This window comes from Gymnodraco acuticeps, unplaced genomic scaffold (genome assembly GCF_902827175.1).
Source record: "Gymnodraco acuticeps unplaced genomic scaffold, fGymAcu1.1, whole genome shotgun sequence".
NCBI lineage: Eukaryota > Metazoa > Chordata > Actinopteri > Perciformes > Bathydraconidae > Gymnodraco > Gymnodraco acuticeps.
The window spans coordinates 7,448,113-7,462,499 of record NW_022990590.1 but is presented as its reverse complement, the minus strand read 5'-3'; the positions used below and the strand labels follow the sequence as shown (position 1 = coordinate 7,462,499).

Here is a 14,387-nt window from a genome sequence, read left to right as displayed (position 1 = left end):
TCCTTTTTAAAAGCCGTTACCTGAGTGGCCGCTGTGCACTCGTCGTGTTGTTGTTGGTGTTTGTTTCTCAGGTGGCGTATTAGATTGGTCGTGTTGAACGTAGCTCTGTTCTTTCCACCACGCGGAACCTCCGCCTTGCAAACATTGCATCTGGCTGTTACACTGCCTTCGCTTTCAATTTTATAATACTTCCAAACTCCTGACATTTGCTCTGTTCCGACTCCCGAGTCACCAGCTGAACGTAGCCTCTCGTTAGCTTACTGCTACTATTAGACACTGCGCCCACTCTGTTGCCAGATTTGAGAGAAATAAGCAACAGGTCTATGAAAACAAGCCCAACAGAAGCAACACATACATGATGTTGTGTCATTTTAAACCAAAACTAAGTCCTCAGGATGACTTTAAGACGTGAACATGGTCATTTTTGTTTTGTAACATTAAATAAAATAATAAAAATATTTTATAAAAAAAAAATAAAAAATTCCCGATCCCCGATTTTTTTTCTCCCGATTCTGATCTTTTGAAAATCACGTGATCGGCTCCGATCCCCGATCACGTGATCGGATCGGGACATCTCTAGCAGTTAGCATTGAGATAAAAACAAAGGCTGGCAGAGCTTGGTACTGTAAACAGTTAGACGCGTTTACCTTTATCATGGCAGGGTTGTAGCGTCTCGTTCTGGCTTTGAATGTCTTTCAGTGTTGCATTCAGCGTGTTCTGTTGAATCAAACAAAGTTGAATGTTTATTAGGATACTTTTTAAACAGAAAAAGAGCAATATCAAATGAAGGCTTACATGACTTACCTCTTCCACACAGGTGGATGGTCTGCATGATGCCACAAAGAGGAACACACAAAGAAGCAGAGGGAAGCCAAGTTGAGGGGAACACCAGTCATGCAGCAGGAGAAATAGAAAAGACAGACAAAAAGAAGTAGAGAGAGGCCAGACAAGGTTATTGGTGTTACTTATTATAATACAAAATCTAATAAATTCTGCAAGTCTTTCCAGCAGGAGTTGGCATAGGTTCTCTAACAATTCTACCTGCATGGCTGTGGGCTACAAAAACATACCCAGAGAGTCCCTGGATAGGTGGAACACAACAAAGTCTGGAATGCAGACTGCAGTATGTGTCTGTGTCTTTAGAAAATCATTATCCCGCTGTGTTTTCTGCCCTGTCAGAAATATACATTTTCCCAAATGATTCCCAAGTGGGTCTGTATTCTCAGTGTGTCTTCATGTATTATTGATGTGTTGGATTCATCTGCGTGCCCACATATGAGATGAAGTTTTGAGTTAAATTACAGTAAGGGAAAATGACCACTAAAAGGTTTCTGTTAGACAGCAATAAAGGTATTGGGAGGTAATGTAATGGGAGGAATCTTGTAAACGTGTTTATAGTGGAAGTCTGTGTTGGACTTGGGTGTGGTAATCATAACATACATCACTTTACAAAATACAAGTGCTGGACAGAGTGAAACGTCTGTTTTTTTGTTAAGTGTTGTATAGAGTGGTACAGTTGTGACGTAATTTTGCAGGCTAAAATGGAAGATAGCATTGCAAGGGGTCCCTCAACAAAACATAATGGGTTTTTCCATTGGATTTCAAAATATTGCAGCATATAAGATCTTTGGCTAACACACGTTTATACACATTTTCTTCAGCGGAATAATCTCCACATATCATCACCAATCTTATGATTTTTGAAGTGTAATGGCAATCGGCAGTTGTAAATAGATAACATAATGCTATAAGAAAACATCAGGGTCACATGGCTGTGCATCACTACTGCTAAGCTAAAGGTGGAGTCATGTTGGGCATAATGGCGTTTAGTAGTCTAATTTAGTCACTTGTTAGCAACTGCACATATAAACTTCAGTGGGGTATTTACTGATGTATTTTATGTTGTAGAGCAACATATGAAAATCTCTAGCTTGTGATAACCACAGATCTTTATTCAGCCATCTAACAAAGAGCACGTAAAAAAAAAACATTGACTTTTAGGGAACCAGTAGTAGTACATTTGAACCCATTTCCAGGTTTTAGGACTCATGTTGCCAGTGCAATACTGTCATCAGAGATGTGTGTCGGATGTTATGATCAGACACACATCTCTTTTGTGTCTGATCATAACATAAAAAGGCGGTCTATGAGTCCAGCTCTACTCCGATTTATATGAAAGCTTCATATATATGTTATGTGTTGTGGTATACCGATGATGTGTCCTGCAGATCTGGCTCAGGGTCTCGATGTGTTTCTGACCGATGCCGTCCGTCTCATCGGGCAAACAGCTTTCATCGCGTTTCTTCTCTTTCCACTGGCTCTCTGGGAAAACATGCGCATAAAATAAATGGACAATATCCACTATTTCTTTCTTTCTTTATATTGCACAGCCTTACAATTAGGCTTTTCATCACGGATACTATTTTATAGAGGAAGGAAACAAATGCATACAGTACCCCAGTTCTCCTGCAGGGCGGCAAGGTTGGAGAGCAGACGTTCATGGTAGAGCTTCTCCAGCTGAAGGAACTGGATGGCCCACTGGTCTGGTTACATAATTAGTTAAAGAAACCAACTGAGATCAATCTTAAGCTCTAGAGGAAACTACAGTTGAAGTTGTTTTATTTTGTTACTGTGTTTTACCACAAAGTCTGTTGTTTCTGTAAAACAGGTGTGTAACCTACCAACAGCTGTAAAGTCCAAAACAGGGATTGTTAGTCACTTAAGATGAATAATGCATCAACTAAGGTAAGATAAGAGATACATCATCTTGACACAAGAATTCCTCTTCCATATGCGGTCACTTTTTAAACTCTATTGTGCTTTATGGGGTTTGCCTTTATTGTGTCATGTAGGTTTTTGTAAATGCTTTGTAACAGCTCAAATCCCCAAGTTCCCTCCAGAGGGAGTTTCTCTCACTCCTTTGTTTACTTCTGTAACATAGTGACATCACTATGTAACACTTGCACTTCAATTGGCTAGCGCTCTGACACATTGTACGTGATTTGCCAAGGGATGGGACATCTCTAAGCGGTTGACTAATGACAACAGAACCAGCCAGGTAACCAATCAGACCAGACTAGGCTCTGGTTCAGACTGAGGTTGAAAAGAGGTGCTTTACGATCAAAGCATGTTAATATTTAACAATATTAGGTGAACAAAATATGAATATAAACCTGAAAATAAGCATAATATGTCTTATTAAAATTCTGAGTACAACCACAACCAGTTTTATATATGTCTGGTTAAAGAGATGAATAAAAGGCCATTGGTTCCGGCACTTTTGCCCCGCCCAAGGACTGTTTATTTGCATACAACCAAAGCACGCTCAAACGTGATTGGTCAATGCTGCTCAGACTACAATGACAGTCAATAATGGTCCCAATATCAAAATGTTGTCCTTTTGCCTACGGATTCCGCATTCAAATGCAGATATCTCTTAGTAAAATAGACAAAATCCATAATATAATGCACATTACATAAGAAATATTACAAAACAAATACATGTATTCCTTTAGGAGGATTAGGACTCATTATGGTGCCCACATCATGCAGCTTTTAATTACAAATAACCAAAATTAATACGTAACTAAAGGGCAGCAAATTAATAGGAACAGGGCCTCAGGAGATCAAGGGGTTAGAAATATCCTCATAATGACAGCTTGACACTTGACAGCATTGAAGATAGAAGAGACAATTACCCATTAGTTTAAGATAAATGTGAGTATGTCTTTGTCCATGTTATGATCTTGCATAATAAAAAAGCAAGACCAACTTAAAAAATAATACTGCATTGTTGTTGAATTATTTGAAAATCAAAATCAGCAAAAGCCTTGATTTCTGCACAGATACAATTTATCCTGACATCATCATACATTAAGCTTTCTCAGTTTTCTCTCTGCCTCTCTTCCTCTGTCGCCTCACACATAAACACATTAACACACTGTGTCCTCCTTGCAGCAAGACAAGCCAACAGCTGTTGCCAGACCAACAGCACAAACAGAGTCAGAGGAAACTACTCCTGAAAGCCGTCAGGGCGCACAGCCAAATGGGGAACACCCAGTTACTGAGATGAATAGAAAACCACAGCCACTACAAAGGCCCTCGCAGAGCACAGACCTCTACCAAAGCCAATGCTGCATTCACGTGCACGTTAGAAGGTACATTTTCCCGAGTTGGGAAACTGTCTTTTGGACTTTGGTGTGTTCTTTGATTTAAATGGTAATGCTCAGAGTGTTTCCAGGACTTTCTTTGACAATGCAAAAGGAAAGGAAACAAATCAGGTGAGACATGAAATGTTTACAAAAACGTTTCCATACTTGCTGAGTTTTTGTTACGAATTGAGTGGACGTTCACACACATTTTCACAGTAGTTTTTACCTATAAGTCCAAAACATGAACGCAACACTAATTGTGAATACCCCAACCTGAGTTCTAAAATGTATTGGGTAGTTTTTTGGCCCACGCTTCACAGTCTATGCACTTCAGCCATCCACCAAATTTCATGAATATATGGCAAATCGTTTTTCTGTAATCCTGTGGAAAAACTGAAAAAGTTGCCAAAACCTTAATCTCCTTGATTTGGGTAGTCAGAGAGACAGTGATTGAAAAGACCAACAGCAAAGCAAACTCATTTTTTCATATTATTGCCTTCACTAGACCAACACAGGCCTTTTTGAAAGAAATTAAAACTTGTAAAGTTCCAAATCTGCTCCACATGACAACCCTCACCAAAGGTAAACCCCCTTTCAACCAAATGAAATCAAAGCACTCTTAGCTCTCTTTTTTTATATTGGCATATGCCAGTCCGGCTCAGTCACGGCTCAGCTGGAAAGTACTAGTGACCGGTCACAATGCATAAAACAAAATGAATGAGGTCACTGATGAGGTCACTGTGCAATTTTGAAAGGATACAGTCCTCTTTGAGTGAAAACGCCTCTGCAATCTGAAAAAAAAAGATAATTGAGGTACAGTACTTTGATTCATAGAAGTCTGAATATACAGGTAACATAATTGTTCATCGTGTTAAACAAGTCATGTGATAGCGCTTTAGTGTGAAACATTACCCCTGAAGCATCAAAGCACACAAGACTTCAATGCTGTTAGCTGGAAATGGTGTCTTTAAACTCTAGGTAGACTGTTCTACCAAATGTTTATGTTTGAAATTCACCAAATCCCTTCAAAGTTGAAGATCACATGCGGTCACATGCATCTAATTACGTGCAGATTACCGTGTCTCTGGGAGCTTTTCTCCCATTGACTTTATACCTTTCTCTGCTTAACCTGTCGACTAAATGAAGAAGTAACTCTAGAGATGGAGAACTTGCTCCTGTTCAATCATTCTTATATAATAACCAATTATACAAATATGCTATTGCCATGATCAATGAATCTGATTTCTGGATTGTCTAGCCTTATTGATTGCTTGGCTTTCATTCTGAATGGAAATGTATGACTACTGTCTGACAGCTAGGTAAAGAGTTACAATTATTTAAAAAATAGCCTCCACTTTTTTATAGGTGGCCAATGTTCTGCTGCCTCACCCACAGCAGTACAGTGCTCCACTTCCATGCTGTAACTCCTGTCTGTTTCTCCAAAGTGAGACCAAAGCAGAACACTGCCTATTCAGATCGTTTGCTTTATTAATCCCAATCTCCAATATATTACATTTAGGTTACTCATCATATGTGCATCAAGAAAGCTTTAAAACTTGATTTTCGGAGAACTTGCAACGAAACAAATGTCGGCATTGGTGGCTGAAAAATCACTGAAAAGATCAATTAACAAAATGATTGCCAAATACATTTATGTTCCATTGAGTGTTATTTCACAGTAACAGCTGCTTTTTCCAAATACACTGAACTGCATCTCATTTCCTTTTGTTGTGTACAGCCTTTGTTCCATTATCACTAGAGTTGGCAGTGCTCTCGTTGTGCGTTGTGACTGTTAACTGCAAAGTATTGCACCGGCAACATGAAATCCCTTTTTTTTACTTTGATTCTTTGCACTCGGAGACTAAATCAAACTACATTCATCACACTAATTAGCATGTCTGTTTGAACACCATACGTGTGGTGGTCTGAAGCAGCAACAGGGAGAATATTAGAACAAATAAATCAAACCGGGTTGCCAGTTGACATCCCTGCACCTGCAAGAGCAGTTGCATAAATGTTCTTTTCTGCTTCAGTGACTGCTCCTGTTGTCTCCTTGAGCAATTCATTTTCAGGGAAGTTGTTGCTTTTCAGACGGCTGACTTTTTTAAAGAAGTAACCAAGTTACTGTATCGCGGTGCATTTCCATGCTGGTGAAATATAACAAGCAAGTAACACCACATGTATATGCACTCACACTTACAAACAAAGACATGCTGTCTAACTGACTAAATGTAGACACTCACTCCCTCTGGATTTGAGAGAAAAGAATCATTGCGCTTGTCTTGAACATTCCACACACACACACACACACACACACACACACACACACCTGGTGCAGGGAGTGTGGCAGCAGTGTGTAGTCACTGTTTTCTCTGAGGGACTGCAGGGAGGCCAGCAGCTCTAGGCTGAGGCCCGGCAGTTCATCTCTGGAGACACTTCCTAGGAACACACAACACAAACAAATGCTTTGGTTACGTCCAACAGCCTGAATTCTGACCACAGTATCTTTGCTGCAGAGTTTATGCACTGCATTTTTCAATGGGTTATGTAATCAATGAGTGATTGTAATGGGGTATAAAAGTACAGATTACATTATTACTTAAAAGGGACACGCCACTTATTTAAAAAGTCACAGGCAGCCCTGCAACGTTCCCCCCTCTAGTGGTTCCAATTGGTATTATTGTTGATGTAGCTTTCGCAAAGACAACTAGGTGGCTTTACATTTTCCTTAGAGATATCAATAATACAGGTTGTACTGCATTTCATTTCCGAACAAGCTGTGCAACAGAGATGGTGATATCTTATGTTCTGTCTGTTGATTTTCATACAGTGTATGAACAAAAACATCAATCTATTGTTCATATGTCGTTAGCAACATGGCTAATGCTAGCAGCCTGTCTACTTTATTCAAATTATGCTTCGCAGGCTCTAGGGCACTTACAAATTGCTGTATTATGTGTTGGAACATCCCGTTAAAGCAGAATTGCTAGCCTGGCAGCGGCGAAACCATGCCGCGCCTACACTAATTGCGCCGCATAAGCGCATAGTTGCGCCGCATTTGCGGCTCAGTTGAGAGATGAGGCCCCACGCAATCTGCGTGATCTGCCCGTAGGAAGGGGCGGCCCGGAGTGTAACCATAGATAACACCATTAGTGATGGGAAATACGGCCCTTTGAAGGGATCCGGTTGTTATGGCTCTGTTCCTTTCCGAGAGCCGTTCAAAAGAGCCGTTTTTTTTAAGGGGGCGGGGTTACTAGGTTTATCTGCGAAATAATGACCAGGATAATGATTGACTGTATTACCAGAAATCTAAAAAATGTATAACTTGCTCCATCTCCCATCATCTACGCTTACGGCACATTTTCGTTCGGGAAAGCGAGGCTGCGGTCGAATAGTCCATTTAGCTTAGGAACCTTCCTAACCGAGTGAAATGACCCGGAAGTCCCTCAGTGGCAGCCATGATAAGAGCCGTTTGAATTCTCTAGATGATAGGAAAGGAGGTTTCAAACTTCCTTTATAACCTCCTTTAGCTTAGGAACCACTGGACCTCCCTTATCGAAAGGAGAGGAGAAAGTGCTGCCCCACAATGCCTTGCGGCCACAGCATTTGCCGTCACACAACAGTCGGTCGTTCACGGAAACAACCGATTATGACCGAGAAATTATATCATGAAAATTACGGTGCTTATTAAGCATTTTAAAACGTATGTGGTAAGTTGCCAAAGTGCTTTGTTTTGAACGTTAATCAGTATTATAATCAAAAAGAGAAATATGAACGTTAGTTTTTACTGAAATGATCAAATAAAGTCAACATTTCACAGTCTTTACTGAGCTGTGTGGAGTTTGTTCAACTTTTAAAAGATGTTTGAATGGTGATATACACAGTGATAGATGTTAAGGACTAACGTTTATAATACATTTGTATTGATTTTAAGATATTTTCATAGTTCATACAATCATATGTATTGGGATCATTTGTATTAATGTGGACCGGAGGGAGAGGGTGACGAGCACAAGTTTCACTTTCCTTTTTTATTTCAATTCCAACCTCGTTCATGAAGAATAAGTTTCTCTGTTGTCCACGTTCATAAAGCATAAAACAACAGCATCAGAGCACGGTGCAGAGTCTCTAGATGAGTTTACAGTAGTCCCTCGTTCTTATACATCCATGTTGTAGTCCGCTGTATAGAAAACTGTAGTTTCCATAGTTTCCCCACAGCAGCAGACGCACATTCATGACGTCCGCTGGCGCATTATAAACACGTCGGAAAGTGAAAGTGCAGTCGGATTCTCTAAAGTATCGCAGTCTCTTCTCCTAAGTCCTTTTGAATTCTCCTATCCACTATCCCTTAACCCCGTGACGTTTCACTCAGAGGTCAAGGAATAAACGATAGGGTTAGAACTTAGGAGCTATGGACTGCAGCCCAAGTTCCCGTAAAGGCGAGTGGATTTATGGCAGGCAGTGAACCAACGATAACGGCTCTCACCAAGTAAGACTCGGTTCCCTTCATTCGTTCCAAAGAGCCGTTCAAAAGAACGTAACATCACTAAACACCATAGCTAACACTACCCCGGTGTTACACCATCAACCAATTCTGCTAACTGGGGATTGCTACTATAGAAATAGTGTTGAGTTGTAGGCTATTATGTATAGAGCTGCCTCAGTGACATTTCTGGTAAGCAGTGATATGTTTAGGGCTTTTATAAGGTAATAAAGTGAAAGTGTCCTGTAATGCACTGCTGTTGACAGTGAGGAGCAATCAAGAGTCTGCAGTCTTGGTTCAGTCTAAAGAGCCCCCATGTTATTATTTCATTACCTCCATAATAATAGGCGCAACCACTGCAATATTCTCAATTTCCGGGAGATTAGGACCCAGAGGCAGACAGATTGGCAATTTAGACACAAGTGTTGGGAACCAATTAAAAAGGTAGATAGTCATTTTTGGCATTACATTACATGACTATATGAATAAAAACAAAATAGAACACTTACTAGGCAATATGAAGTAAACAAATAGTTGCAGTTATTTGCGTTATACAATTTAGAATCTATTATTTGTCAAGCTTGATCTAAAAGACAAAAATGTAGGGTTTCTTGGTATCTCAAAATATGGGACATTACATTACATTACATTGCATTTAGCTGACGCTTTTATCCAAAGCGACTTACAATAAGTACATTCGACCAGGAAGACACAACCTTGAAGAAAACAGAATCATATAAGTACATCAGGTTTCATAGAGCCAAACATTTCAAGTGCTACTCAACTGGCTTTAGGTAAGCCAGTCCTTTATTAGTATAAAAGTGCTTCGTTAATAATTCTATCGCTCGAAGTGGAGTCGAAAGAGATGAGTTTTCAGTTTGCGCCGGAAGATGTGCAAGCTATCTGCCGTCCTGATGTCAATGGGGAGCTCATTTCACCATCTTGGAGCCAGGATAGCAAACCCACGTGTTTTTGCTGATGGGAACTTGGGTCCCATGTGTGTGTTTGTGTGTGTCTCATGGCAGCCCCAGGAGACGTAGAAGATGATAAATCTTCCTGACTAACAGGCTGTTACCTCAGCAGGTTGCCATCAGGGACAGCCCGTCAGCCTCTCGCCTAGAGACAATAAGGCGCTATTAAGTGAAGCTGTATGTTGCAAGTCTTATGCAACATAGTCCCATCTGTATAGTACAAATGCAAATAACCAAGAGTGTTGGCCATGGCATCATTAAAGCTTAGTATCATCCTGATCATCTTAAGCTCTGTGTTTCCGGTGAAACCTTAGTCCACAGATGGATGATAAGCTTTGAGACACTGAGATGATGAGCAGTACTCAGCAGAATAACGTGTTATTACAGGGCTTCGTTAAAAACTTGATTCTGATTGGTCAATTTGGACTTTCAGCGGTCTGCATTTTTTACATATAGCAGAAGATCTGATCAAGGGACCATGTGTAGAAGGATGTCTGGTTGATTTATATCAGTGTTGGCCAAAAACAAAGAAAGGACACTCGTTTTCTGTTACTCCTTTAGAAAACAAAATGGAATACAAATACGTATTTTTCTATTTATAGAGAACATGAAAACGCTGCAGTTCCAGCCGTTCACACGCATTAAACAGACTATTTTTTCTTAGCAGAAGCAATACAATAATTTTTAAATCCATAAATCATGTTCAGTGTTTCCCCTATATACAAATAGCGGCGGCGCTGCTAGGGGGCGCCAGCCAGGTACCCAACAAAATAAAAATAAATGTTTTATTAAAATAATAAGTTGCGACCGTTTTTCGTTTTTGATTGTTTATGTGGATTTGTAGTATTTGTGTTACTGTATGTTCAATAAAGGTGTATTTTTGCTAAATCTTGAGACATTGCCACTGTATGTAGGTAGGCAGGGCCGATTTTTAACATAGGCGCTGTAAGTGATGAAAGTGGGGGATGTTGGCTTATCAGGCGCCCGCAGCTCACAGCCAAAGTGCGAGCGCGGGAGCGAGCGAGGGAGAGAGAGAGAGGGCGCACCGGTACCGGCGCTGTTGTTATTAGAATCTGGATATAAGAAGTAGATGTTTCTACAACCAGGGTGGAGGAGAGCTCTCCTGTCAGACTGAGAGGCTCACTGAGGTAAAGGACTCTGAGTGTTTAGATAGTTAATTTTAGTCTAAGTTATCTCAGTGGGTCTCAAACGTTTTGACCACAAATTATGTAAACACATATTTCCAAGGCACTCCTTTATAATTATTAGGATAAATAAAAACAGGTTTGAAATCATTCCAATGTATACGATAGGACAGTAAACCAAAAATATCGTTTAAAGTTGGTGAGATACAAAAATATGCATAAATAAATGTTAACTGGTAAAATAAGATATAAATGAACAACACAAATAAAATAAGTTACATTTATTTGTTATTGGCTATGGTAGGTTGTTGGTTATGTTCAGATACTTATTTGATTATTAAAATGTGAACCGATCTTTTTCATATGGGTGTTTTAGAGTTGTACCCCCTAGATCAGGTCTCTAGTAATTGTGTGCTCAAAGTGCACCAGATTGAAGCATTTTACTTTAAAATGTTCAAAAAATCTTCCCGGGGGGGCATAACCCCGGACCCCCCTACAGGATGTGACGTCCACCCCCCAATTAAAACATGTTCATACAATACTGAATACATTTGAAGCCATTTTGACGTATATGACCTATGTCAATAAGTTTCTGTTTTTGTAGTGTATTTGTCTTTTGTAGAGATTTTTCATTTATTCTTTATATATAAAATCTCGCCTAAAATCTCGCCTAGGGCAGCAAATTGGCTACAACCGGCCCTGGTACTAGGCAGACACATAGAAACAAATTGGCGGGGCGCACTTCGCGCTCACATTATGCTGGGCCCACGTGCCTTGGCAAAGCTGCTATGACTCCATCCTAGGGGAAACACTGATGTTTAAGTCCAAAACATGATTTAGTAAGTGAGTCTCAAATAACTGATGTATTTAGAAAGTAGCTGTGTATTAAGCAGTGATCCGTTCATTATTGCAAAGACAACCCCAACAGGTTGAGCAGGAATCACCACGAGTGTATTATACCTCAAGTAACGTACTAATGTGCCTCATGCTTTCTTTCTAGGGTGGTTAAAGACACACAAAACGTTATATTAATGAGTTTTTGTATTTATACTGGGAAAAAGGAACAATTCCTAAGGTGCGCAAACATAAAAATACCATAGCAGTCATACATTACATCCAAAGCAGATGGAGAAAAGGGATTTTACCTGTGGCACTGTTGAGGCTCACCCCTTCCTCTTTTAGCGTTGTCCCAGTGTCCGGACCTTTTGGCGGGAGAGCGTTCTTGTTACCCATCACCTCCGTCACTGCAGCGATGTTATCCTCCAAGTGAAAGCTTTTTCGAAAGGCCTCCAGTGGGCCGTGTCTGAGTCTCTTGCTTTAGGCCCTCACTGGTTAAACATTTATTGTTTTTGACTTTTTGAGTGTGCTTCCTTTGGTAGAGATAGGAAAGTGAAAGTGTGTGTTACTCTAAGCTCCTAGAAAGGGCGTATCGAGCCTCAAGAACAAAGTTTCAGCAGGTGTGGTCTGTTATCACTTGTGACGGAGCATGTGATCTAATCCTCTATCCCCTCTCCTGGGTGGTCAAGAAAATAAATGTCCACCATTGTCTATCAAGGCTGGGCAATGGAGGATGATGCTCTCAGATATCCAGACCTTCCATAGTCCTCTGTATGGTAAATAGTGCTTTCCTCTTTTCGTTTACATGCAGTGCAGCCCTCCTTCTTTGTTCACAGCAAGCTGTCAAAAATAAAAGGTGTATATTAAAAATGAGAAAATAACAAGCATAAACAGAGAAAGAAGATAGCTGAATGCAAAGAGAAGCATGCATCATTTCTGGTGTAATGGCAGTTATGTCATTGACTGAAAGAGTCGTCTTTGTGTCCAAACCATAACTGCCCATTGAGGCAGAGCAGAGTGCTCCCTGCTCAATAACTCCTGGATTAAAACAAATAACATCATAGTAGTCTGTGGAGTAGAATAACAGACCGCACACTGTGTAGCCTACTATCAATAATCTATTAATACACTTTGTGTTCCAGGCAAGAGAGGGTCCACATTGTTCTTGCAGTACAATATAATGTAGTGTTAATCAACTGGAAAGGGAATATGTTGTTACTTGGATACTGGGCAACAAGGGGACTTTTTGTATTAATTATGTATTCATTCTCTCAGGAATTTGTGAATGTTATTTATGTTAATAACAAACATTTGCCCTTCTTATAGATGCATCCTGTAACCAACAAGCCAATGCTAGCAGCTCTATGAGGCTGTTCAAGCAGGGCTTTGAGCTAAATGCTAACGCTAGCTAACATGCTCACAATGACAATTCTGAAATGCTGATGTTCAGCATGTTTTAATGTTTCACATTTCCCTCACACTACCTTTTGGTTTCAATTTAAGTTAAAAAAAAAAAGTCAGGCAGGGGAGCTTTTAGTTTGTGATAACACATTTATGACAGCAGGTCTGTTTTACAAACTTGAAGTAGTTATCATAATAGGATTTCGGATGTCGTAAATATTTAGGGTAAAAGACACAATTATCAGGCCTTTAGTTGATGCTTCTTTCCAGATATAGAATTTCTGGCAAGGGAAGAATTACGTTTCTTGCCTATAAGGGCAGTTGACAAAGGTTTTCCTGTCGCTGTTAACAAAAGGTTGACAATATCAGGATCAATTACCTTTTACAGGGCATTCACTCTAACCTTTAACCAGTTCTCTCACAGTAAATATTATCAAGTGATCCCAAACACAGTATTGTCAATGGCTTTTTTGTGTGTTTTTTATTAATTTTGAGTAGTGTTATGAATTATGTACTATGTACCCTTGAACTATGACTGTTTCCTGTACGCTACAGGTAAACACATGCATGTGTCTTTCTTAGCCTCCCAAATGGAAGCGACTTCAAAAAGCTGTGCAGTACTGGTGCAATTTTGTACGTAATCATTTATACTAGCTTGCTACAAAATATGGCTTCCTCTTTCAATTGGTAAAAGTTGAATAGAAAATGGCTGACATGATGTGGATAAATATAATTAATTACGCTTCGGGAAACCTAGAGTTTCAGCATGAGTGGTCTAAAGCCATGAAAGCTGTGTGATACTATGTGTCTAACACAGCCTGTTGGCAGTCATGTGAACGTTGTGAATTCTGCAAACATGGAATGTGACACAAAGTAAAAACGCCGAGAGCAGAGACTGACTAATAGGATGCGTAGAAAAAAATTAAGAATAATGTATGGGAGCTTAAAGGTGGGGTAGGTAAGTTTCAGAAACCGGCTCGAGTGCACTAAAATTTGAAAGTACACAACCGAAAAGAATCCGCCCCTTCCTTCAGACTTCCTTACAGAGCACCTCCTCCAACACACATGAACGCGCACATGACGTCAGCAGACTGGTGAAAGTGGCCACCTGTTGCTGGCGAGTCATTGAAGTACTGCTGCAATGCACGCCCAATGAGGGCACGAGATACATTTGTGCGTGCACGAGATGAAAGGCTGACAGACAGGGCGGCAATCCAATCGATTGGTTGTACTTTTTACAGTATTACGGCTTCCACAGATGACATTTTTTTATGGATTTTTTGTCAAAGCACTTACGATATTCATTGCTATCGGGATGTTAAGAGCATGGAATATAACAAAAAGTGTATCCTGAGCCGGTTTCTCAAACTTGCCTACCCCACCTTTAACTTTAGTCTAA

The 14,387-nt window shown here is 40.1% G+C and overlaps 1 protein-coding gene across 1 annotated transcript in view; it reads right to left on the bottom strand.

Moving 5' to 3' along the window:
- cnstb (consortin, connexin sorting protein b) overlaps positions 1–14,387 on the bottom strand; it is a 45,440-nt gene that overhangs the window by 12,927 nt on the left and 18,126 nt on the right. The window contains exons 2-8 of the mRNA XM_034228691.1: positions 11,896–12,427; positions 6,481–6,590; positions 4,912–4,942; positions 2,457–2,543; positions 2,211–2,322; positions 805–826; positions 648–717 (exon numbers count right to left, since the gene is read on the bottom strand). Of these exons, the coding sequence (XP_034084582.1) occupies positions 648–717; positions 805–826; positions 2,211–2,322; positions 2,457–2,543; positions 4,912–4,942; positions 6,481–6,590; positions 11,896–11,983 (520 nt within the window). The 5' untranslated portion in view covers positions 11,984–12,427. The remainder of the gene's footprint in view (positions 1–647; positions 718–804; positions 827–2,210; positions 2,323–2,456; positions 2,544–4,911; positions 4,943–6,480; positions 6,591–11,895; positions 12,428–14,387) is intronic.